This window comes from Rhinatrema bivittatum, chromosome 5 (genome assembly GCF_901001135.1).
Source record: "Rhinatrema bivittatum chromosome 5, aRhiBiv1.1, whole genome shotgun sequence".
Taxonomy (NCBI): Eukaryota; Metazoa; Chordata; class Amphibia; order Gymnophiona; family Rhinatrematidae; genus Rhinatrema; species Rhinatrema bivittatum.
In genome coordinates, this window is record NC_042619.1 from 264059789 (window position 1) to 264086745 (window position 26957).

General features: G+C 47.1%; 1 protein-coding gene across 3 annotated transcripts in view; it reads left to right on the plus strand.

Annotated features, from left to right (window-relative positions):
- The window catches only part of ADAM9 (ADAM metallopeptidase domain 9), a 389106-nt gene that overhangs the window by 226553 nt on the left and 135596 nt on the right, over nt 1-26957 (plus strand). For all 3 annotated transcript variants that reach the window (XM_029603956.1, XM_029603958.1, XM_029603957.1), the window contains one exon: nt 74-207. In XM_029603956.1, the coding sequence (XP_029459816.1) occupies nt 74-207 (134 nt within the window). The remainder of the gene's footprint in view (nt 1-73; nt 208-26957) is intronic.

A 26957-nucleotide genomic window follows, 5' to 3' on the forward strand; every position in this document is an offset into this window, starting at 1 on the left:
ATGTCATCTTTCTGCACATATCTTGCATGTTTGGATCCTGATGCTTTCAACTTTGTTTGGGGTTTGTGTTTAGTTCCCATATTCCAATGTCCAGAGCTTCGCATCCATTGTTGCACATGAACTGGGCCACAACCTGGGGATGAATCACGACGATGACAGAAACTGTCAGTGTGGAGCTGGCACCTGCATCATGAATTCTGGAGCCTCGTAAGTCCAGCCTTCCCATACCTTTCCCCCCCCCCTAACGCGTACAAGGGGAAAAAAAAATTTCCCAGAAACAAAGGACACTATTTATAAGGATGGTTTTAGATGAGTGCTAGGGTACATGACAATATGTTGAATTTTGACCTAGACACTAGCTGTATGAGACCTAGTTATGTACAGAGGACTTGGTTTATCTATTTATTTAAAGTGCTTTGGATATCGGTGCCATGCAAGTACCTAAAATAACAATAATTATTCTTCAGCATCTCTGCCAGACCAAAGGGTTGTTTACCCAAACTCTGCCAGCAGACAGAAACAAAGTCACACTTTTAAGCTGCCTCAAATCTTAAAGGCTGGAGCAGCAGAGCACTTAGCCAGTATTTCTCTGTCTTTAGCAGATGGTGCAGTTGATGGAGCAGCAGGAGGAATATATATGCCCTAGGGACAGGGGACCTTGAGGGTTCCACTTTCCCTGCAGAGGGCATTCAGAAACCTTCAGGGACTTCTATGCAGCATCCACAAAAGTTGTTTCTTCTCCCCTATGAGGAACCAGCCCACAGGAAGAGTTGTTTGTCGACAGGCAGGGTTGAATTAGCCACGGTGTGTAAAACGTGTTCTCCAAGGACAAGCAGGATCGTAGTCCCTCCCGCATGGGTAACATCGAGCCCTGATGAGGAAAACTTATGTCAAACTCTCTAGAACTTTGACTAGGCACACTGAACATGCCCAGCATGCCCTATACCACCGGCCACACGTGGTCCCTCTTCAGTCTTTCTTTTCCACAGAGCTGTAAGCCTCGCGGTGTGATTGAGCTCACTTTGGCTGATTTTAGCCTTATGGAAAACTTTTTAGCTTTTTGCGTTTTTTTGTGTGTGTTTTTTTACTTTTGATCTATCACTGGGTCCCTTTTGGTGCCTTTCATAGTGTTACTAGTCAGGGTTTTTGATGTTTTGCATAAGTTTGTTCCTGTGACACACTGTCTCTTGAGCCACTCAGTCTGATTTTGTCTAAGCTTCCACATGGATATGTGACCCCCCTGTCTTGTATTTTTTTTGTTAGTTTTTCTTCTATCTTATTGCAGTTCAGAAAATGTTTGCTCATCGCTGTCTTGGCAGCACTTTTAAGTGCTACCAGAAATAGAGTAAAGAAGTAGGAGCATGTCTGGAGAGGGATCGAAGAAGAAATGGCTTCAAAACTGTGTATATGGGCGTCGGATGGTGATCATAGATGCTTATGAGGTTTGCTACAAGTGTTTAGGCCTTGACCCTGACATGGATAATTGCTGTAGCTGTGGTTATATGTTCCCCCAAGGCTCAACAGTATCAGGCTAGAAAATTAAGTATCTCCATAATGTGCTCATGGATAAGTGCGCCCATGAGTCTGGACAGCAAAACTGTTCTTTCTCTGGGAATGGGAGGTGTTCTACTTCACACTGCACTGAATCAAGCAAAGGCTTCTCATTCATCTGCTCAGTGGCTAATGCTCTACCCTCTCTCTCCCCTCCCCCAACCATATCACTGGTCATCGGATGTGCCTCACTCTTGGGGTCGAGCAGAGTGCAGAATGGCTTGGCACTGTATAAGATGTGGAAGACAATGCTTGAGTGGGGCTCATCCCTGAAATCCATCAGAGCCAAAGAGTAAGAAGATACACATCTCTGGTGACCATTGGAGTAGAGCCAGCGCAGGTGTCTTCCTCTTTCATGGTTTGGAAGGTCTCATGGCACCAAACCATCTTTTTTATCCGGACCCCAGTGACTCCAGGATGCCACCGGTGGCCTTGGAGCAGAGTGCACACTCCATGGCACCACTACCACAGAGGCTTGAGATGCGCTGATTCCATCCATTATACCTCTGGTGGCGTTGAAATCAGGACTGGGCAAGACCACTCTTTTGCAGGCAACAGAACCTTTGTTGTGGAGCCCAACCAGGTCAATGCAGAGCACTTTGGAATGTAATCTTTCTTTGGAACCAACTACATCTGTTCTGTTCCAGCAAAGTGAAGAGGAGCCTATTTTGTTTTCTGAAGAGGATGTCTCTTCAGCTCTAGCCCAGAGAATACAACAACCAGTGGACCAATTCACTGAACTGGTGAAAAATGTCTTTGCCTCTAACTCCTGAAGACAGGAGAGGTGCCTTTGAGCCTTTGCTCTCTAAATGGGAGTGCTTGTTCCACATCAAGGCCATAGCTCACTGCAAAAGTTGCAGACCATGGGTGTTAGCCTCCAACACACAAGCAAGCCTTCTCCTGTAGCTGGGGAGTCCTATCCTGTCAGAAGATGAGGAGGGGGCTTCGGCTAGGTCAGATACTCTTCGGGTTATGTCCCTTTTGAAGTGACAGAGGACTTACCTAGGTCACCATCTTTATTTTTAAAATCATGGATCAGTATTTCCCCCCCTCCATTAACAGGATCAGAGAAAAGCTCGACAGAGATTCCGTCAGACCCTTTAGTTGACTTATTGCAATACTTTTACCTTCTGGAGGATCTGTGCTATTCCAGATTTCTGGATAAATTGTCTAACATACTCTGCATCCAATGTCAGGAAAGAGATGGGTTGGAGAATTAAGTTTTTTGGCATTATACAGCTCCTTCAGCTTCTGACAGACATGGCAACGATCACTGTTCACAAGTTGCTTCAAGATCTTCAGTCTAGAATGTGGCAGAACCCATGAGTTGCCTGCCAGCAGCCAGGAAATTCGACCTAAAATACAGGGTGCAGCCTGCCTCTGGGTTTGGTGTGGTCCAGCTTCCTCACCAATCTGTAGTGGCAGAGTTAGTCCTTAAACAAACTGAGAAGTCTCAGATCACCTCCCTCGGAAAGACCCCCAAGCTCCTGGATATCTTTGGGAAGAATGTATTCCAGAGATCCATGCTGAGCGCTTGTATAGCAGACACCAGCACTACATGATGCATTACTTACTGAAGCCTCTGATGGAAGCTAAACTCAGAGCAAGCAGCAGTTCAGAAAATGGTAGATGATACAGAGGAGTGTGAGAGATATTGAGTGCGTTTGTCTATGAAGCTTTCAATATGGTAGTCAGAACTTCAGTGGCAGTTCTTGGGGCTGGTGTGGTTGTGTGCCAGTGATCTGTGGGAAAACATACTTAGAAACATTATTTATTTATTTTGAATTTTTCTATACCGACATTCTTGAACAAAGATATCAAATCATATCGGTTTACAATTGAACATAACTGTCACGGCTATGGCGTTACATAATGACAGAAAAAGACCATTTAGGCTATCTAGTGTGACCATCCACACCAACTATTCAGCTTTATAAGCCCTACCACTCCTTCAGGATCCTCTGTTTATTCCATGCTTTCTTGTATTCAAGTACTTGTTTCCATGGAGAGGCTATTCCATGCATCCACTACCCTCTCTGTGAAGAAATATTTCCTTAGCTTTCTCTTGTTTCTATCCCCTTTCAACTTTATCCCATGACCCCTCGTTCTCGATCCTCTTTCCATTGAAAGAGACCCGCTTCTTGTGCAGAGTTCCTTACCTGTAACAGGTGTTCTCCGAGAACAGCGGGATGTTGGTCCTCACACATGGGTGACATCTTAAGATGGAGCAGAGACACAGAAAATGTATGTCAAAGTTTCTAGAACTTTGACTTGGCCACATTGAGCTACCCCTATACCACGCGTGCATGCAAGATCCCTCTTAAGCCTCCTCTTTTCTGCGGTGCTGCTACATCGCGATCAGTGCCTTGTGGTTTTAGCCTATTTTGGAAAACTTTTTCTTGCAGTTTTTTTTTTGTTTCTTGTGATGCTGTTACCAGCGATCAACACCAGGTCCCTCTCCGTTCTCCCTTTAGAGTCTTAGGGTTTTCAATGTTTTGCTAATAAGTTTCCTTTTGTATCAATCCCCCAGGGCAGCATGCAGTCGGTGCCCGCCGGTCATAGAGTTCCATCGCCATCGTGTTTGATTTAGCATCCCTTTTCCTTCGGCCCATTATGGCTTCGTCCAGGTTTAAGCAATGCCCTCTGTGCTTGAGGGCCATGTCCATCACAGACCTCCATGATGAATGTGTCTTCTGCGTGGGTGTATCGTATGATGTCCAGGGTTGCTGCAGGTGCACTCAGATAACCCCTAAGAGACGTTGACTTCAATTTGACAAGATGGAGCACCTCTTCAGGTCGGAGAAGCCTGAGCCATTGGCATCAGTATCTGAGGTATTGGCATCAAGGGACCACGGAGCCACACAGATGGACACTGAGCCATCGATATCGAAGAGGCCATGGGATCTGTCGGTGATGTTGGCTGACTAATGCCAGAGACCGACCATCTTTGAGTTCCTCCAAGCCGAGAATGTCAGGTTCCTTGTCTTCGGCCTTGCCACTGGAGAAGAACTGTACTGAACACTGAGGGAAGCCGAGGAAGCATCGGCATTGGTCTCTGTTGATGCACAGTGCTGGGCACGGGGATGCATCGGCTCATGCTGTGATGCCCCCATGGAGAGGATAGCCAGTTCTTCACCAATGTCGGGGGTGCACCACGGACTCCATTGGTCCCAGTGCCAGCCACTGATCCTCCTCTTGGTTCCAAAGAGGATCTGGTCATGTCTCTTCTCTCCCAGTCAGGTTTGGTATCTGCAATGTTCGAGGAGGAGCCTGATAGGCATGTGCACCTGGCAGTTGAGCAGGCAATGCAGAATGTCACCGCCACAGCACTGACAGTGCCAGGACCATCCATCTTGGAATCTGCTGGAGTTTCTACATGCACGCATCAGTGAGTTACTGACCCAGCTAGTGTCGATTCCCGGGATGGTGCTGATGCCCAGTGGGGCACCGGAGCCTTCCTTGCTGATACAGTGGTCGTGGCAAGTTTCTCAGAGGAGGAAGCTTCCCCAAGGGTGGTTGAGCCACCGAGGCCTGCGGCTTCCCAATCCAGTGCCTTTGGTGCCTGCATCACTGGTTGAAGGCCAAGCACCTAGGGCCCCATCCCTGGTCGATGATACAGATGAGGAGCCTTATGACCCCTGGGGAGATGACTCAATGGAGGTCTCCAGCAATGCCTCTGATGGTCTCCCTTAAGATCCTTCTTCTCCAGTGAAGCAAAGGAAGTCCCTGCCTGAGGACCTTACCTTCTCAGAGTTTCTATGGTTGATGGTGGAGGCTATCCCTTTTCTGTTGTTAACTTGAAGAGGATGCCCGGCACAAAATGCTGGAGATCCTCCAGTTTGTGGAGCCTCCTTAGGAGGACATGGCGGTCCCAGTGCATACTGTCCTTAAGGAGTTGCTGTTGAGGATCTGGGAACACCCCCTCACAGTGACTCCTGTTAACAAGAAGACGGACACGGTTTATCTTGTCCAGAAGGCTGCTGGATTCAATAAGCGTCAGCTGCCTCACCAATCAGTGCTGGTTGAATCTGCTCTCGAGAAAGCCAAGCGTTCTCGGATCCATTCCTCTGTGCACCCAAGGAAAGATCACAGAGCAATGGATGGTCTTGGGAGGAAGATTTTTCAAGGAGCTATGCTCATTGCCTACATAGCTTCTTACCAGCTCTACATGAGCCAGTCTTCGCGGGACTTCTGGAAGCAGGTGCAGGAGCTGCCGAGCAGCAGCAAGATATCCTCATTTTGCTGGTGCATAAGGGCCTGGTGTGTGGGAAACATGAGTTCTGGTGAGCTATGACATTTTTGAAACAGCATAGAGGGTATCTGCAGCGGGAATTGGCACCCATAGAATGGCATGGCTGCGGGCCTTGGATCTTCGACTGGAGGTACAGGAAAGACTCACTGACATGCCATGCCATGGAGAGAATCTCTTTGGAGATAAGGTGAGGGATGCAGTGGTCTAGCTCCAGGACCATCATGAGACCCTCCAGCAACTCTCCGCTAGCAGTCTGGACTCATCCTCCTCATCTAGGAGGTCTGTGAGATCAGGGCAGAAGAAGCCTTTATCCCAGGACAAGCAGGATGCTAGTCCTCACATATGGGTGACGTCACTGACAGAGCCCTAGTGCGGGAAAACTTTCTGTCAAAGTTTCTAGAAACTTTTGACTGGCCCTGTGAGGCCACTGAACATGCCCAGCATGCCATGATATTCTCTGCCACAGGTGTCTCTCTTCAGTCTTCGTTTTTCCGCGCTGCTACAGGCATCGCGGGACAGGAGCCATTGCGAGTCTCTCACAACATTCTCTGACTGAATAGTCACAGATTTTTCAAAATATTCTCTGTCATAGAAGTCTCTCGGGGTTTTCCACCGGCTGGTGAGTACCTTGGTCTCGAATTTTGATTTCTTAGTAAAATTCAATTTCTCTCACGAATTCCCATTCTTCATCGACAGCTGTCTGTTAAAAACAATGGCTACTGGCTTCAAAAAAATGCCCCATATGTAATAGAACCATGTCGATCACCGACCCACATCTTGAATGCGTTCTGTGTCTCTGTGAAAAACACGATGTGAACAGTTGTTCCAAATGTGCTGAGATGATGGCGAAGGGGCGAAAAGCTAGACAGGAAAAAATGGAACATTTGTTCAAATTACAAATCACCTCCGGCGATCTCGCTGATGCCGATGCAACCAGCATCGATGCCGGTAGCATTACCGATGCCGGTGGGCCCACCGATGCCGGTGTCCTTATTGGCACCGAGGACAACCATGGAGTTGATTACTACGGCACCAAGAATCATCACGGCATCGACGTCGATCTACGCCCAGATACAATTGGGCTCTTCGATGCCGATCTCGATGCCAGTGCTGTCGAAGTCTTCGATACCTTCCCAAACACTTCTACCGACACCTACATCGATGACAACTACTGTACCGTTGATGCAAACATCATCTGAGGCTCCTGAACTTCAGGATCTAGCATTCTATCGACGTCTTTTACAAAGATATCAAAATGTCATTGACAATTTTCCAACAACAACGGATCAGAACACTTCTCATTTTCTTTCCTCGGATGATCCACAGCCAGGCCCTACAGGCCTTCATCACCCTCCCAGGTCTTCCCCACGGTCTCCTTATAGGGATGACCCAGATGACTCTTGGGATGACCAGCAAACTGATACGTCTTTGGAGGACTTTGTCTGAACCTTCACCTCCAGACCAGAGGAAAAAGTCCCCTCCAGATGATTTATCTTTTTCAATGTTCATTCAGGACATGGCAGACTCCATTCCCTTTAAGCTATCTGCGGAACAAGATACAAGACAACAAACTTTAGAAGTTCTGCAGTTCGTAGACCCACCGAAACAAGTATTGGCTATTCCAATCCATGACGTACTCTTGGATCTTCAACGCCGTATCTGGGAGCATCCATCTTCTGTCTCCACAGTAAACAAGCGTGTAGACACTACATATTTAGTGCAGACAGCTCCAGGCTATCAAAAACAACAACTACCACATCAATCTGTGGTAGTGGAAACCTGCACAAAAAAAGTCTAAACGTATCCGCCCACACTCATCAACCCCACCTGGCAAGGACCATAGGTTTCTCGATTCCTTAGGAAGAAAAGTATATTAAAGTGCCATCCTGAACACAAAAATCTCTGCTTATCAACTGTATATAACACAGTATCAGAGAAATCTATGGAAGCAAATGGAAGAAATTATTACTTCTTTGCCTATGCAATTTCAGGAACCAGCGCAGGCCACAATCAACAAGGGCCTAGAAGCCAGGAAGCATGAGGTAAGGGCGGTCTACGACAATTTTGAGACAGCTTCCAGAGCAGCAGCTGCTGGAATCACCGCTCGTAGATGGGCATGGCTTAAGGCCTCGGACCTCAGGCCTGAGGTCCAGGAAAAACTTGTGGACTTACCGTGCCTAGGGGACAACTTGTTTGGAGAAAAAGTCCAAGAAGCCGTACAACAGCATAAGGACCATACAGAGACTTTACATCAATTGTCTCAGATGCCACAAGACCCCTCTACACAACCTCCTCGTCGACTCCTTCGGAGAGAAACCAGGTGTCCTTATTACAGGCCAAGGAGATACTACCTCCAAACCTCTAGGGGTAGGTCAGCTAGGCCACAACAACGATCCCAAGCCAGACAGTCTAGAACTACTCACCCGCAACCTCCTGCGCAGACAGGCCCAGCGGCGGGTTTTTGAAATACAGGCCAGAGAACAAGTCCATCTCCTAAATCCTCAACCAGACCTACCAGTGGGAGGAAGAGTATCCTATTTTCACACACATTGGCTAAGCATAACATCAGACCAATGGGTACTCTCCATAGTATCTCGAGGTTACAAACTCAATTTCCTCTCACTTCCACCAGAAACTCCACCGAGTTTCTTCCCACAACAAAATTCTCAACTAATTCACTTACAAGCAGAATTATCCATCCCTCTGAGAGCCAGGGCTGTGCAGCCAGTGCCCCAGACTCAGCAGGGCAGAGGATTCTACTCCCGTTATTTCCTCATTCCAAAGAAAACCGGAGGCCTACGTCCCATCCTAGACCACAGAAATCTCAACAAATTTGTAAAGAAAGAAAAGTTCAGGATGGTTTCCCTAGGCACCATGCTTCCACTTCTTCAAACAGGACATTGGCTTTGTTCTCTGGACCTTCAAGACGCTTACGCTCACATTCCAATATTTCCTCCTCATCGCAAGTATCTGCATTTCATGGTGGGTCATCAATATTTCCAGTACAGAGTACTGCCATTCGGACTTGCCTCTGATCCCAGAGTATTCACCAAATGTCTGGCAGTAATAGCAGGACACTTACACAAGGAAAGTGTCCAGGTTTTTCCATATCTGGACGACTGGCTCATCAGAAGTCAATCTCAGCAAGGAGCTCTGACTTCTCTGAATCGAACAATTACTCTACTTCACTCCATGGGTTTTCTCATCAATTATCAAAAATCCCATCTTACTCCAACTCACCTGCTTCAATTCATAGGAGCAGAATTGAACACCAATCTAGCAAAGGCCTTTTTACCTGAAGATCGGGCAAAGACACTTTCTTTACTGGCAAGATACATTTACTCACAGAAACAAGCGACAGCTCATCAGTTTCTCACCTTGCTAGGCCACATGGCCTCCACAGTTCATGTAACTCCTATGGCAAGACTAGCCATGAGAGTAACCCAATGGACTTTTAAGATCACAATGGATCCAAGCCATTCAACCACTGCATTCTCCAATTCAAGTATCTCTACTTTGGTGGGCAAAGATGGACAACTTGCGCAAAGTCTTACCTTTTCAGCAATCAGTCCCACAGATAACTTTAACTACAGATGCATCCACCTTGGGTTGGGGAGCTTACATAGACAATCTCCAAACCCAGGAGACTTGGACAAAACTCGAAGCAACTTATCAGATAAATTTCCTGGAACTTCGAGCTATACGTTATGCGCTGCATGCATTCAAGGACTGCCTTTCACACTGTTCTGATCCAAACGGACAACACAGTAGCCATGTGGTACATCAACAAGCAGGGAGGTACGGGCTCGTATCTCCTTTGCCAAGAAGCTGCACAGATTTGGGGCTGGACCCTGAACTACTCAATGTTTCTCCGGGCCCCTTATCTAGCAGGCATTCAAAATGTGCTGGCGGATCGACTCTGTCGTCAATTCCACCCAAACGAGTGGTCCCTGGATCCCTCAATAGCAACCAGGATATTTCAATGATGGGGGTCAACCAACAGTAGACCTCTTTGCGTCACACCTGAATCACAAAGTGGACAAGTTCTGTTCTCTACACAAACAGAAGAACCAGCCAGCCAAGGACGCCTTTGCTCGTCCTTGGAACTCAGGCCTACTATACGCATATCCTCCAATACCGCTCATAACCAAAACTCTAGTGAAGCTGCAACAAGACAAGGGGTCTATGATACTCATAGCCCCATATTGGCCTCGACAAGTATGGTTTCCCACACTTCTAGACCTCTCGATCAGGGATCCCATTCGTCTGGGAGTAGCTCCCACTCTCATCACTCAGGATCAGGGTCTGTTGCGCCATCCCAACCTTCAATCCCTATCCCTGACAGCATGGATGTTGAAAGCTTGATTTTACAACCGCTCAATCTTTCAACCAATGTATCTCAAGTGCTTATAACTTCATGTAAACCTTCTACACGAAAGAATTATTCTTCCAAATGGAATAGATTCACTTTGTGGTACAGGCAAAAGAATATTGATCCTTTCTCCTGTCCCACAACTTCTCTTCTAGACTATTTATACCATCTTTCAGACTCTGGTCTCCAGACTTCATCTGTCAGAGTACATTTAAGTGCAATCTCAGCTTACCATAACCAAATAGGAAATGCACCTATTTCAACGCAACCTCTCGTCTGTAGATTTATGAGAGGTTTAACGCACCTTAAACCACCAATTCGACCACCCGTAATGGAATGGGACCTGAATTTGGTTTTAACAAGACTCATGCGTTCTCTTTTCGAACCCATAGATTCCTGTGATCTTAAATTTCTCACATGGAAAACTACCTTCCTCATAGCCATTACATCAGCTAGAATGGTCAGTGAGTTACAAGCACTTGTCATGTACTCACCCTATACAAAATTCCTACATGACAGAGTGGTTCTCCGTACACATCCAAAATTCCTTCCCAAGGTGGTCACGGAATTCCACTTGAACCAATCCATAGTTTTACCCACATTCTTTCCAAGGCCTCATTCTCACCAAGGGGAACGTGCCTTACATACTTTGGACTGTAAACGTGCACTATCTTTCTACTTAAACCGCACTGCAGTCCACAGGAAATCCAACCAACTCTTTGTATCTTATGATCCAAACAAACCGGGTAAAGCAGTGGGCAAACATACTCTATCCAGCTGGCTAGCAGATTGCATACAGTTTCGCTATGAAAAAGCAGACCTTCCTCTCCAAGGGCGAGTAAAGGCACATTCAGTAAGAGCAATGTCAACCTCAGTAGCACACTATCGTTCAGTGCCAATTCTTGACATATGTAAAGCAGCAACATGGAGTTCTTTTCACACCTTTGCAGCTCATTACTGTTTGGACAAAGAAGGACGACAAGATTCAGCCTATGGACAATCTGTCTTAAAGAACTTGTTTCCAGTTTAATCCCAACTACTTCTACATCCAACTTGCTGTGATCTTCGGCTGCCTCATTTTCACCAACAATACTTCACTGTTGCTTCACCACGAAATGACTCAGCCTCTAGCTTGCTAATCACCCATATGTGAGGACTAGCATTCTGCTTGTCCTGGGATAAAGCAAAATTGCTTACCTTGTAATAGGTGTTATCCCAGGACAGCAGGATGTAGTTCTCACAAAACCCACCCACCACCCCGTGGAGTTGGGTATGTTACCTTTTCTTATTTTATTTTTGCTAAAGCTTTTGCTACATACGAGACTGAAGAGAGACACCTGTGGCAGAGAATATCATGGCATGCTGAGCATGCTCAGTGGCCTCACAGGGCCAGTCAAAAGTTTCTAGAAACTTTGACAGAAAGTTTTCCCACACTAGGGCTCCGTCAGTGACGTCACCCATATGTGAGGACTACATCCTGCTGTTCTGGGATAACACCTATTACAAGGTAAGCAATTTTGCTTTCTTTCACCACAGGAAGTACTGCCTTTCTTTCACCACAGGAAGTACTATCTTCCGTCCTCACCACTCCCGTCCACAACATCAGAGCTCTTGCAGCTGTCCCAGGCAGCAAAGAGCTCCAAAGGCCCAGGCGGCACTTCAGTCAACTCCCAGAATGGACTTGGCCTGTAACCGAGGTGATGGATCCGGTGGTCCAGTGTAACCTCAGACCAGCGGGTTCTTTCCATCATCTGTCAGGGTTACCAATTAAACCTTTTCGATGCCCCGCCAAATTCCCCCCCCCCCCCCCCCCCAAGCTTGTTGAAGAAATGTCTCCAAAAAGAAAAGTTCAAGATGGTTTCCTTGGGCACCTTGATCCCCTTACTACAAAAAGGGGACTGGCTATTCTCCCTCGATCTAAAGATACGTACACCTACATCAAGATCTTCCCCAGTCACCGGCAGTATCTCAGGTTCGTGGTGGGAAAACAGTACTTCCAGTATAGTGTGTTGCTATTTGGACTTGCGTCAGCCCCACGTGTCTTTACAAAATGCCTGGCCATGGTTGTGGCACACCTGTGCAGGATGGGAGTGCATGTCTTCTCGTATCTGGATGATTGGCTAGTCAAGAGCACCTCTCAGGCTGGGGTTGCCAGGTCCATGCGCATAACCATCTGGGTGTTCTGCAACCCAAAGTACCATCTTAGCCCATCACCACATTTGGACTTCATAGGAGCCCTGCTATACATGGCTTAAGCCAAGGTCTTCCTGCCTCGACAAAGGGCAATCTGGCAGAGATTCAACAGAGCAGCAGCTGTCAGCTTGGCACATGTTGAGGTTATTGGGTCACATGGCTGCAACAGTTCATGTCACTCCCTTGGTACACTTGTACATGTGAACAGCCCAATGGACCCTGAGGTCACAGTGGCGGCAAGCCAGAGCCTTCAGGACCGTATCTGCATCACTCAGCCCCTCTGGATCTCGTTGTCCTGGTGGCAGGTAATTTCAAAACTGTAACGGGTCATTTCCTTTCAAAGCCCTCCTATCTAAATTATCCTAACCACAGATGCAACTACCCTGGATTGGGAAGCTCATATAGATGGGTTCAGCACTCAGGGTATTTGGTTTGCCCAGGAATGCTGTTGCCAAATCAACTTCTTGGGTGATCAGGTACGTGCTATGGACTTTCAGAGATCAGTTGTCCTGATTCAAATCGACAACCAAGTAGTGATGTGGTATGTCAACAGGCAGGGAGGTACGGCTCGTAACTCCTGTATCAGGAGGTGATTCAGATCTAGTCCTGGGCCCTCTCTCACGGGATGGCACTCAGGGCCATGTACCAGGCCAGAATGGAGAATGTGTTAGCGGACAGACTGAGTTGTGCATTCAGACCCCATAAATGGTCTCTGAATCAAGGGGTTGAGAATTGGATTTTCCACTTCTGGGGAAGCCCGGATGTGGGATTTATTCACAGCACCTTGGAACAGGAAAGCTCCTCACTTCTGCTTCCTGTACAGGACATGCAACAAACCAGACTCAGGTGCCCTCACCCAACATTGGGGCAAGGGTCTTCTGTATGCATATCATCCAACTCCACTGGTAGCGAAGACTCTCTTGAAGCTTTGCGAGGACCAAAAGACTATGATCCTCATAGCCCCTCACTGGCCAAGGCAGGTCTGGTTTCCACTCCTACAGGAGTTATCCATCTGGAAATTGATCAGTCTGGGGACTTACCTAGATCTCATCACACAGGATCAAGGCAGGTTGCAACATCCCAACCTTCAGGCCCTGTTACTCACAGCCTAGAAGTTGAGAGGATAGTTCTGCAACCACTCGATCTCTCTGAGGATGTGGTTCTGGTGGCTTCTAGAAAGCCTTCCACTAGAAAGTCCTATGAACTGTAGTGGAGGCGGTTTTCTGCACGGTGTGAGCAGAAGGTCCTAGATCCTTTCTTCTGCCCCTCCCCCGCCCCAAAAAACTGCTTGATTACCTTCTATACCTGTTGGAAGCTAGCTTGAAGACCAATTCTGTTAATTTGACCGCAGTTGGTACCTACCACCATGGTATAGATCAGTGGTTCTCAACCCTGTCCTGGGGACCCCCCCAGCCAATCGGGTTTTCATGATATCCACAATGAATATGCATGAGAGAAAATTTGCATACACTGCCTCTATAATATGCAAATTTTCTCTCATGCATATTCATTGTGGATATCATGAAAACCCGACTGGCTGGGGGGGGTCCCCAGGACAGGGTTGAGAAACACTGGTGTAGATGGTACTTCCATCTCTGTACAGCTTATATTCCACACGTTAAGAAAGGTGGAAAGAAGGCAAAACGATTACCGGCATGGTTAAAAGGGGAGGTGAAAGAAGCTATTTTAGCCAAAAGATCTTCATTCAAAAATTGGAAGAAGGATCCAACAGAAGAAAATAGGATAAAGCATAAACGTTGGCAAGTTAAATGTAAGACATTGATAAGACAGGCTAAGAGAGAATTTGAAAAGAAGTTGGCTGTAGAGGCAAAATCTCACAGTAAAAACTTTTAAAAATGTATCCGAAGCAGAAAGCCTGTGAGGGAGTCAGTTGGACCGTTAGATGATCGAGGGGTTAAAGGGGCACTTAGAGAAGATAAGGCCATCGCAGAAAGATTAAATGATTTCTTTGCTTTGGTGTTTACTGAAGAGGATGTTGGGGAGGTACCCGTAATGGAGAAGGTTTTCAGGGGTAATGATTCAGATGGACTGAATCAAATCACGGTGAACCTAGAAGATGTGGTAGGCCTGATTGACAAACTGAAGAGTAGTAAATCACCTGGACCGGATGGTATACACCCCAGAGTTCTGAAGGAACTAAAAAATGAAATTTCAGATCTATTAGTAAAAATTTGTAACCTATCATTAAAATCATCCATTGTACCTGAAGACTGGAGGATAGCAAATGTAACCCCAATAATTAAAAAGGGCTCCAGGGGCGATCCGGGAAACTACAGACCGGTTAGCCTGACTTCAGTGCCAGGAAAAATAGTGGAAAGTGTTCTAAACATCAAAATCACAGAACATATATAGAAAGACATGGTTTAATGGAACAAAGTCAGCATGACTTTACCCAGGGCAAGTCTTGCCTCACAAATCTGCTTCACTTTTCTGAAGGAGTTAATAAACACGTGGATAAAGGTGAACCGGTAGATGTAGTATACTTGGATTTTCAGAAGGCATTTGACAAAGTTCCTCATGAGAGGCTTCTAGGAAAAGTAAAAAATCATGGGATAGGTGGCGATGTCCTTTCGTGGATTGCAAACTGGCTAAAAGACAGGAAACAGAGAGTAGGATTAAATGGACAATTTTCTCAGTGGAAGAGAGTGGACAGTGACGTGCCTCAGGGATCTGTATTGGGACCCTTACTTTTCAATATATTTATAAATGCTCTGGAAAGAAATACGACGAGTGAGATAATCAAATTTGCAGATGACACAAAATTGTTCAGGGTAGTTAAATCACAAGCAGATTGTGATAAATTGCAGGACGACCTTGTGAGACTGGAAAATTGGGCATCCAAAAGGCAGATGAAATTTAATGTGGATAAGTGCAAGGTGATGCATATAGGGAAAAATAACCCATGCTATAATTACACAATATTGGGTTCCATATTAGGTGCTACAACCCAAGAAAGAAATCTAGGTGTCATAGTGGATAATACATTGAAATCGTCGGTTCAGTGTGCTGCGGCAGTCAAAAAAGCAAACAGAATGTTGGGAATTATTAGAAAGGGAATGGTGAATAAAACGGAAAATGTTATAATGCCTCTGTATCGCTCCATGGTGAGACCACACCTTGAATACTGTGCACAATTCTGGTCGCCGCATCTCAAAAAAGATATAATTGCAATGGAGAAGGTACAGAGAAGGGCTACCAAAATGATAGGGGGAATGGAACAGCTCCCCTATGAGGAAAGACTAAAGAGTTTAGGACTTTTCAGCTTGGAGAAGAGACGGCTGAGGGGGGGATATGATAGAGATGTTTAAAATTATGAGAGGTCTAGAATGGGTAGATGTGAATCGGTTATTTACTCTTTCGGATAGTAGAAAGACTAGGGGGCACTCCATGAAGTTAGCATGGGTCACATTTAAAACTAATTGGAGAAAGTTCTTTTTACTCAACGCACAATTAAACTCTGGAATTTGTTGCCAGGGTATGTGGTTAGTGCAGTTAGTATAGCGGTGTTTAAAAAAGGATTGGATAAGTTCTTGGAGGAGAAGTCCATTACCTGCTATTAAGTTCACTTAGAGAATAGCCACTGCCATTAGCAGTGGTAACATGGCCTAGACTTAGTTTTTGGGTACTTGCCAGGTTCTTATGGCCTGGATTGGCCACCGTTGGAAACAGGATGCTGGGCTTGATGGACCCTTGGTCTGACCCAGTATGGCATTTTCTTATGTTCTTCTTATGTTCTTATGTTGATAGAAATAGGTTGGGTATTGCAGTTGCCAAAAAGACACTATTAAATTGGCTAGCAGATTGCATCTCCTTCTGTTATGCCAGGTGGGACTGTATCTTGGGGGCCATGTGAAGGCACATTCTGTCTGAGCCATGGCAGCATGGGTGACCCACTTGCGAGCAGTCCCCATGGAGGAGATCTGCAAGGCTGCGAGGACAGCCTCGAGGGGGTGTCGGATGATTCCTCGGCCTCCTCATTTTCTTCAGAATTTGTGTTCTTAATGCACAAAGCATTTAAAGCCCGGAAGACAGGAAAAAAGAGGTCAGCTAAATCCTGTAAACCCTTTGCTAAGCGCAGCAAGAGATTCAGGTCCCACGATATCGAGGGGCCCGGTAAGGGGGGACATCCCTTGCGGTCATTGGTGCCCCAGACAGCCACGGAGTCGTCTTCCATGGAGTCTGACCAGGATGATCCAGACCTACCACCCCAGGTCCTGAGGGGGGTTGAAGGGGATATAGACCAGCCACAGGGAACTGTGCGGAGGGTCTCATGCTGTGGAGGGAGATGACCCGAAAGTGGTTCGGCTCTTCAGGAGGGAGGAGCTGGGTCCCCTTATCCCCAAGATTTTGGGGGAATTGGGCATTGAAGTATACCCGGAGGAATCCAAGTTGGGGGCCATGGATCCGGTGTTATTGGGCCTGCGGGGTCCCCCTATTTCCTTGCCATTTCATTTTTCTTCCACGGATTTGCTGTTCCGCGAGTGCGACACCCCTGATTTGGGGTTGAAAGTCACCAAAGCCATGGATAAACTTTATCCCCTCCCAGAAGAGGCTTTGGACTTCCGAGTTCCAAAGGTGAATGCGGTGGTTTCAGCGGTCACCAAGAAGACCACCATCCCGGTTACGGGTTTGATGGCTCTCAAAGACTTGCAGGACAGAAAACAAGAGCATCAACTCAAGAACATTTTTTAAGTTTCCGCCCTGGGAGTATGAGCTGCAATGTGTAGCATTTTTTCCTTGAGAGCAGGTCTTCGCTGGATCCAACAGCTGCAGGCCAACGACTCATTGTCCGAGGTGGAAACTCTTCAGGCGGGCCGCCTGGAGGCGTTGATTGTTTACAGCGCCAATGCGCTTTATGACCTGTTGTGGACTTCGGTCAGGTCTATGGTGTCGGCAGTGTTGGCTAGGAGGTTGTTGTGGTTAAGAAACTGGGCCGCGGATGTTTCTTCTAAATCCCAGCTGAGTTCCCTGCCGTTTAAGGGCAAGTTGCTGTTTGGAAAAGAGCTGGAGGTCTTGATTCAGTCTCTGGGTGAGAATAAGGTGCACCGGCTGCCGGAGGATCAGCCACGGCCGCGAGCATCACGTTCTCCTCTCAATCGCGCTTTCGAGGGGGTCTTAGATCGCGAGCACCATGTTCGTCCTCTACCTCTTTTTGGCAAACTCCGGGCAGACAACAGTCCTGGTCTCAGTCCTTTCGCGCACAATGTTTCTCCAGGCCTGGAGGCGCCCAGTCTGCCCAAGGTACTAAACCTTCACAATGATGGGCAGCCGGTCCATTCTTCAGTTCCAAAGGTAGGGGGCAGACTGTCTCTGTTTTACGAGGAATGGACCAAGGTGACATTGGACCAGTGGGTCCTTTCTGTGATAAGACACGGTTACGCTTTAGATTTTGCACGGCGCCTCCAGGATCGGTTTCTGGTCTCCCCGTGCACTTACGACATGAAACGTCGGGCGGTAAGAGACACTTTGCAGCGCCTCCACAATATCGGCGCTATTACGCCCGTATCCCTAGCAGAGCAAAGGAAGGGCCGTTACTCCATTTACTTTGTGGTGCCAAAGAAGGAAGGTACCTTCTGGCCCATACTCGACTTAAAGCGGGTCAACAGGTGTTTTCGTATTCCCCGCTTCCGTATGGAGACTTTAAGGTCTGTCATCGCTTCAGATCGAAGAGGGGAATTCCTAGTGTCGCTAGATCTAACAGAAGCGTACCTGCACTTCGGCATTCGGGAAGACTATCGGAAGTTCCTAAGTTTCGCCATTCTCGGACAACATTACCAATTTCAGGCCCTGCCATTCGGCCTTGCTAACGCTCCCAGGACCTTTACCTAGATAATGGTGGTTGTAGCAGCTGCGGAGGGAAGGGCTGTTGGTGCATCCCTACCTCGACGACTGGCTGATTTGGGCGAAATCGGAGTCGCTTTGCCATTCAGCTGTCAGCCGGGTGCTTCAGCCTTTACAGATGCTCGGGTGGGTTGTCAACCTTTCCAAGAGTCATTTGGTGCCCTCTCAATCGTTGGAGTTCCTGGGAGCATGGTTCAATACTCAGCAGGGCAGAGTGTTCCTTACTGCGGAGCGCATTCTAAAGCTGCAGGGTCAGATTCTGGTGGTGTTGTCCAAAAATCCTCCCCGAGTTTAGGATTACTTGAGAGTACTAGGTTCGATGACATCTACTCTAGAGTTGGTCCCATGGTCTTTTGCTCACATGCGTCCTTTACAGTCGGCGTGGCTTTCTCGGTGGAGTCCAGTTTCTGAGCAATTTCATCTCCCCCTGCCTCTTACGGAGTCCGCGAGGTCCAGTCTCAGTTGGTGGCTGCTCTCGGACAACTTGAGTTGCGGAGTACCCTTGGTTGTGCCAGAGTGGACGATAGTTACCACGGCTGCCAGTCTCTCTGGTTGGGGAGCAGTCTGTATGCGAATGTCCGTGCAGGGTCAGTGGACCCGAGAGGAGTCTGTGGTCCATCAATCGCCTGGAGACCAGGGCGGTACATTTAGCTCAGCAGGCCTTTCGCCCGATGCTGCAGGGGAAATTAGTCAGGGTGTTATCAGACAACGTGACCAAGGTGGCTTATATCAATTGCCAAGGAGGTACCAAGAGCAGACCTGTGACGTTGGAAGCTCATCAGTTGATCAGCTGGGCGGAACAGAATCTGGTCAGCATTGCGGTGTCTCACATAGCCGGAGTCAACAACGTTCACGCGGATTTTCTCAGTCGGCACCATCTAGATCCCGGGGAGTGGGAATTAGCCAAGGAAGCCTTTCGGAGCATTAGCGACTCTTGGGGCATACTCAGCATGGATCTGATGGCAACCTTTCAGAATGCCAAGGCTCCACGCTTCTTCGCTCGCCGCAGAGACACAGGAGCGGAAGGGGTAGATGGCAAAGTATTCAGGAGGATAGAGCTCCACCCGTCGGAGGTCATACTTGTGGCTCCAGAATGTCCGAGACGTCCTTGGTTTGCGGATCTCATCAATTTGACAGTGGCGGGGCCTCTGTGTTTTCCGGACCTTCTGAACCTTCTTCATCAGGGGCCCATCTGTTTCGACGAGGCAGATTGCTTTTGCTAGTGGCATGGCTTTTGAGAGTCAACGCTTGAAGGGGAAGGGCTATTTATGTTCAATATATTTTTATTGAGTGATTTGACACAAGTGATACAGAAGCAAAGCGTCAACAAGAATAACAAAAGTGAAGGCACTATAATGGCACATTATATATTGACTAGTAACTCTACACTCCTTTCATAGTGAACCAGGCGTATTCCCAACTATTCCCCTTCCCCATCTCCCCTGAGACCTCCCTTTCCCCCCTCCCCCTCCAGAGACCTAGATCCAAAAGCAAGCACTGTCCAGACATTTCCCAAGTGTTCATAATCAATCATTGAGAGCCAAACTGCGAGCTCTGTGGGACAAGGACTGTAGGTACATTTCCCAGGTAAGCAAGAAAGACTTCCGTCTTTTGGGTGGTCTGAGCATGGAATGCCTCCATCTGCATTAGTTTGTGGAAATGGATCCTCCACATCCAAAAGGAGGGTGGTTCCTTATCACGCCAATGAAGGAGAATGATCTTCTTCCCCACCAGTCCAGCCTTTTGGAGCAACATCCGTGAACTAGGACTCACCACCAGGTATCGAGTAATGCAATAAAATAACCAGAGATATGGGGACATCGGTAAGCAAACACCCACTAGCGACTCTAAGTACACAGCAATTTGTCGCCAATAATTTGCTAGTTTTGGACACTCCCAAAAAACATGAGCCAAGGTCCCCAACCCCATCTGGCAGCGTATGCATTGGTCGGTGTTGACAATACCAGCTTTATAGGCCAGCTGAGGAGCAAGATATGCCCGACGTAAAAATTTGAGATGCATCTCCCGAAAGTACATATTGCCATTGAGCGGAAGTACACTCCGTAGACTATAGGAAAAGATGCGGGGCGTCATCAAAAATGCTCCATCACGGTTCCAGCGATCCACAGAGATTTGACAGGACTCTGTATCGGAGCCCCGGGTCAGCCTCTTATAATAAAGCGAAAGAGAAGGTTCCTTTGTTTGGTCAAAGTGAAAAAACCCATCCAAAGCTTTAAACACTGCCAAATGTTGAGCCGGAGGACCCAGACTCCTAAGATAATGGCCAAGCTGTAAATACCTAAACAGATGTGCCCCTGGCAGCCCATACAATTCTTGCATACGGATAAATGATAGGAGATGTCCCTCCTTATCAAAGACATGTCCCAAATGTATTACACCCCTTTGTTCCCAAGTCTTAAAATATAGCGTCGTAGACCCTGGGGAGAAATCTAGATTGTCCCTAATGGGGGTGAAACATGTACAATGTCTGGGGAGTCCCATAACTTGAGTAAGATGCCTCCACGTTTTCCTCAGTGGACCTATTAGTGGATGATTAACTATCGTAGGTGGAATCTTGGTACTGGGGCTCATAAGGATATAACTCAAAGCGACAGGCCTAGTAAACGTAGCTTCAGCTGTTATATTTATGAAAGGAGACTTCCCCAAAAGCCATTCCGAAATCAAGCAAGAGTTAGCTGCCAACCCATAACGATATAAACTAGGTACCCCCATACCACCCCTATGCCCCACGGGTTTTGTAACAAGTGCAATGGTATTCTTGCCTTCCTTCCGTGCCAGATAAACCTGCGTAACAACTGATCCACTGCAGGCTATAAAGGAGCATATACTGGTGACTACACCGATGCCAGCGATATCGCCGATGCCAGTGACGTCACCGATGCCGGTACAGCCGATACCGATGACAGATTTAGTTCCGGCGCCGATGCCGGATACCTTCCTGATGCCGGGGGAATCCCCGATGCCTCGGATATCAAGAACACTTACTCCATCGATGCCTCCTCTCTTTTCGGAGATCACATCGATGCGAACCACATCTTCTGTTCAAATATTGGTGCCTATTGTCACCTCTGCACCGTCACATAAGAAAACTGGAACATCAACGATGTCATCGAAACACATATCGAAATCCTCGATATCATCGATGCCACATACTTCATCGAAGATGCCGCTTCCTACTGGGGCCCCAGTATCATCAGAAGCAGCATTGTATTCCATTATACAGAAGAAATACCAGGATTTATTGGACTCTTTGCCTTCAAATCCACAAGAAGAGGATTCTTCTCCTCAGGACCCTCTACCAGAGCCCTCTGGTTTAATTCCTCCACCAAAACCTGTGCTGAAACCACAGCACACTCCAGATTATGACACATGGAGTGATACTGCATCAGACACTTCTTCTGAAATCTTTATGTCTGATCCTTCACCATCACGCCCTAGGAAACAATCTCCTCCAGAGGATCTTACCTTTTCCACCTTTGTGCAAGACATGGCTGATTCTATCCCCTTCAAATTGGAATCAGAACAGGATCTCCGCCAACAGACCCTAGAGGTCTTACAATTTGTTGATCCTCCTAAACAAGTAATGGCAATACCCATACATGATGTCCTCCTACAACTACAACATCGACTGTGGGAACATTCCTGTTCTGTTCCCTCAGTAAATAAAAGGATGGACACCACATACTTGGTTCAAGCCACGCCTGGCTATCAGAAATCACAGCTACCCCACAATTCAGTAGTTGTGGAATCTGCACAGAAAAAGGCTAAAAGGACAAGAGTTCACTCATCCAATCCTCCTGGAAAAGACAGCAGGTTTTTAGATTCTCTTGGCCGCAAGGTATTTCAAGGTGCAATGCTTAATTCTAGGATTTCATCCTATCAATTGTATATCACCCAATACCAGAGAAACCTCTGGAAGCAAATGGAAGAATTTATTCCATCTCTTCCACAAGAATATAGGGAGCCTGCACAAAACATCATCAACAAAGCTTTCGAAGCTGGTAATCATGAGGTAAGAGCTGCATACGATGGTTTTGAGACAGCTTCAAGGGTGGCGGCCTCAGGCATTAGTGCCAGAAGGTGGGCCTGGCTCAAGGCCTCAGACCTTAGGCCAGAAGTCCAAGATAAATTGGGGGACCTCCCCTGTACAGGGGACAATTTATTCGGTTCAAAGGTACAAGAGGTGGTGTCTCAGTTGAAAGAATATAATGAAACCTTGAAACAACTTTCCTCCCTTCCCCAGTACCCCACTGCACATGCCACCCGTAGACCTCCAAGGAGAGACATGAGACGACCTTTTTACCGTCAAAAAAGATATTATCCTCCTGCGTCTAGGCCCAGGCAAGCCAGAACCCAGCAAAGAACACAATCACGTCAGCAAAGAACAGCTAGGCCTCAACCTGCTCCTCAGACAGGACCTGCGGCGGGCTTTTGAAAATCCATCCAGGGAACTCAGCCTCTCCATAAATCCTCGACCAGAACTCCCAGTAGGAGGCAGATTATCCAAATTTTACCACAATTGGGTTGCAATAACAACGGATCAATGGGTTCTGTCCATAATATCTCGAGGATACCAACTCAACTTTCTCTCAATTCCCACAGAATTTCCACCGACTCAGGTTCATCTCAACAAACATCACATGCTTCAACTACAAGTAGAATTGACCACCCTTCTGAAATCCAGGGCTGTAGAACCGGTGCCCCGGTCTCAGCAGGCAGAGGATTCTATTCCTGGTATTTCCTCATTCCAAAGAAAACCGGGGGCCTACGTCCCATCCTTGATCTCAGAAATCTCAACAAATGTCTCAAGAAAGAGAAGTTCAGGATGGTTTCTCTAGGCACCATGCTTCCACTTCTTCAAACAGGAGATTGGCTGTATTCTCTGGATCTTCAAGACGCTTGCGCTCACATTCCAATATTCCCTCCTCATCGCAAGTACCTGCGATTCATGGTGGGTCAGCAGCATTTCCAATACAGAGTTCTGCCATTCGGACTTGCCTCTGCTCCCAGAGTATTCACAAAATGTCTGGCAGTAATAGCAGCACACTTGCACAAACAAAGTGTCCATGTGTTTCCATTTCTAGACGACTGGCTCATCAGAAGTCCATCTCTACAAGGAGCTCTAACTTCTCTCAATCAAACAATTACTGTTCTCCATTCGATGGGATTTCTCATCAATTATCAAAAATCCCATCTTACTCCATCTCATCTCCTTCAATTCATAGGAGCAGAATTGAACACATTCCTTGCAAAGGCCTTTCTACCCGAAGATCGAGCAGAAACACTATCCCTATTGGCAAACTCAATTCATTCAAACAAACAAGCAACAGCTCACCAGTTCCTAACTTTACTAGGCCACATGGCATCCACAGTTCATGTCACTCCTACAGCAAGACTAGCCATGCGAGAAACTCAATGGACTTTAAGATCACAATGGATCCAAGCCATTCAACCACTGCATTCTTCAATTCAAGTACCCACCAGCTACGTTCATCTCTACTTTGGTGGGCGAACAAGGACAATTTGCACAAGGGCCTACCCTTCCAACAACCAGTCCCACAGATAATGTTAACTACAGATGCATCCACCTTGGGTTGGGGAGCTCACATAGACACTCTCCAAACTCAGGGGACTTGGACGAAACTCGAAGCAACATTTCAAATTAATTTCCTGGAACTTCGAGCTATACGTTATGCACTGCATGCGTTCAAGGACTGCCTTTCACACAAGACTGTTCTGATCCAAACGGACAACACAGTAGCCATGTGGTACATCAACAAACAGGGAGGTACGGGATCATATCTCCTTTGTCAAGAAGCTGCACAGTTTTGTGGCTGGACCCTCAACCACTCAATGTTTCTCCGGGCAACTTATCTGGCAGGCATTCACAACGTAGTGGCAGATCGACTCAGTCGTCAATTCCAACCACACGAATGGACCCTGGATCCCTCAGTAGTGACCAGGATATTTCAACATTGGGGACAACCAACAATAGACCTCTTTGCATCACATCTGAATCACAAACTGGAAAAATTCTGTTCTTTACACAAACAGAAGAACCAGCCAGCCAAGGACGCCTTTGCTCGCCCTTGGAACTCAGGCCTGCTATACGCGTATCCTCCGATACCACTCATAACCAAAGCTCTAGTGAAGCTACAGCAGGACAAGGGGTCCATGATACTCATAGCCCCGTATTGGCCTCGACAAGTATGGTTCCCCACACTTCTAGACCTCTCAGTCAGGGATCCAATTCGCCTGGGAGTAGCTCCCACTCTCATAACTCAGGATCAGGGTCGGTTGCGCCATCCCAACCTTCAATCCCTATCCCTGACAGCATGGATGTTGAAAGCTTGATTTTACAACCACTCAGTCTTTCAACCAATGTATCTCAAGTGCTTATAGCTTCACGTAAACCTTCCACACGAAAGAACTATTCTTCCAAATGGAAACGATTCAACTTGTGGTGCAGGCAAAACAATATTGATCCTTTCACTTGCCCCACTACTTCTCTTCTAGACTACTTATACCATCTTTCAAATTCTGGTCTCCAGACTTCATCTGTAAGAGTCCATTTAAGTGCAATCTCAGCTTACCATAACAAGATGGGAGATGCACCTATATCCACACAACCTCTTGTCAGCAGGTTTATGAGAGGTTTAACTCAAATTAGACCACCAATTCGGCCTCCAGTCACAGAATGGGACCTGAATCTGGTTTTAACCAGACTAATGCGTTCTCCTTTCGAACCCATAGATTCCTGGGATCTTAAATTTCTCACATGGAAGACTATCTTCCTCATAGCCATTACATCAGCTAGAAGGGTTAGTGAGTTACAAGCACTTGTCACGTACTCACCCTATACAAAATTCCTACATGACAGAGTGGTTCTCCGTACACATCCAAAATTCCTCCCCAAGGTAGTTACGGAATTCCACTTGAACCAGTCCATAGTTTTACCCACATTCTTCCCAAGGCCTCATTCTCACCAAGGAGAGCAGGTTTTACATAATTTGGACTGTAAGCGTGCGCTATCCTTTTATTTAAACCGCACTGCAGTCCACAGAAAATCCAATCAACTTTTTGTTTCTTATGATCCAAACAAACCGGGTAAAGCTGTGGGTAAACATACTTTCTCTAACTGGTTGGCAGATTGCATACAGTTTTGCTATGAAAAAGCAGGCCTTCCTCTCCAGGGGAGAGTAAAGGCACATTCAGTAAGAGCAATGTCAACCTCAGTAGCACACTATCGTTCAGTGCCAATCCTTGACATATGTAAAGCAGCAACATGGAGTTCTCTCCACACCTTTACAGCTCATTACTGTTTGGATAAACAGGGACGACAAGATTCAGCCTACGGACAATCAGTCTTAAAGAACTTGTTTCAGTCTAAACCCAACTCCTTCTACATCCAACCTGCTGATCTTCGGCTGACTCATTTCAACTACAACAATTCACTATTGCCTCAATCTGAAATGGATCAGCCTCTAGCTTGCTAATCACCCATATGTGAGGACTAGCATCCTGCTTGTCCTGGGATAAAGCAAAATTGCTTACCTTGTAATAGGTGTTATCCCAGGACAGCAGGATGTAGTCCTCTCGAAACCCACCTGCCACCCCTCGGAGTTGGGTCTTCTTCCAATTCTTGGTTTATTATTTTAATTTTGCTAAAGCTTATTGCTACATACGAGACTAGAGTGAAACCCCTGTGGCAGAGAATATCATGGCATGCTGGGCATGCTCAGTGGCCTCACAGTGCCAGTCAAATGTTTCTAGAAACTTTGACACAAGTTTTTCCCGCAATAGGGCTCCGTCAGTGACGTCACCCATATGTGAGGACTACATCCTGCTGTCCTGGGATAACACCTATTACTAAGTAAGCAATTTTGCTTTCTCTTGATGTTCAATTGTGAGATATATCAAGGAGGATATTATCTCAACATACTGTTTCTCACAGGACAAGCAGGATGGTTGTCCTCACAAATGGGTGACATCGAGGATGGAGCCCACCACGGAAAACTTCTGTCAAAGTTTAATAGAACTTTGACTGGCCCCTACTGGGCATGCCCAGCAAGGCACTGACCCTGCAGCCAGCAGGGGTCTCCCTTCAGTCTTCTTTTTTCCGCGCAGCAGTTGCCACGCGGTGAAAGGAGCTCTCTAACCACGTTCCTGACAGGAATTTGGAAATTAATTTCCTAAGAAAATTTGCCCCTCAGGGGTCTCCCTTCGACAAATTTTTTAGTCATCTTACGAAACCCGGTAAGTTTTTTGCCTTCTTCCATCGACTGCCGTCGAATTTGGCCCTCGAGGCCTGTTGGCACTTACCGATCCCCAGCCTAAATTTTGGCTTCCAGCCATGGCAACGGGGTTCCGTCGTTGTCCGGATTGTACCCGGACTATGTCCATCACAGACCCCCACAGGGTTTGTGTAATGTGTTTGGGTAGTGAGCATGATGTCCTGACTTGCACCAAATGTGCCTTAATGACACCCAAGGGTCGCAAAGCCAGGATGGAGAAGATGGGGCTCCTCTTCCATGCACCCACCCCAACGCCATCGATAGCATCGACGTCATCGGAACCGGCACCGTCGAAGTTGTACCATCATCGTCAACCCTCCGGTGACCGTCCGCCATCGATCGCTTCTCGGCCGTCGACTCCCGTCCCTTCCCCGGATGGGCGAGGGGATCGGAAGGAAAAGCACCGCCATCG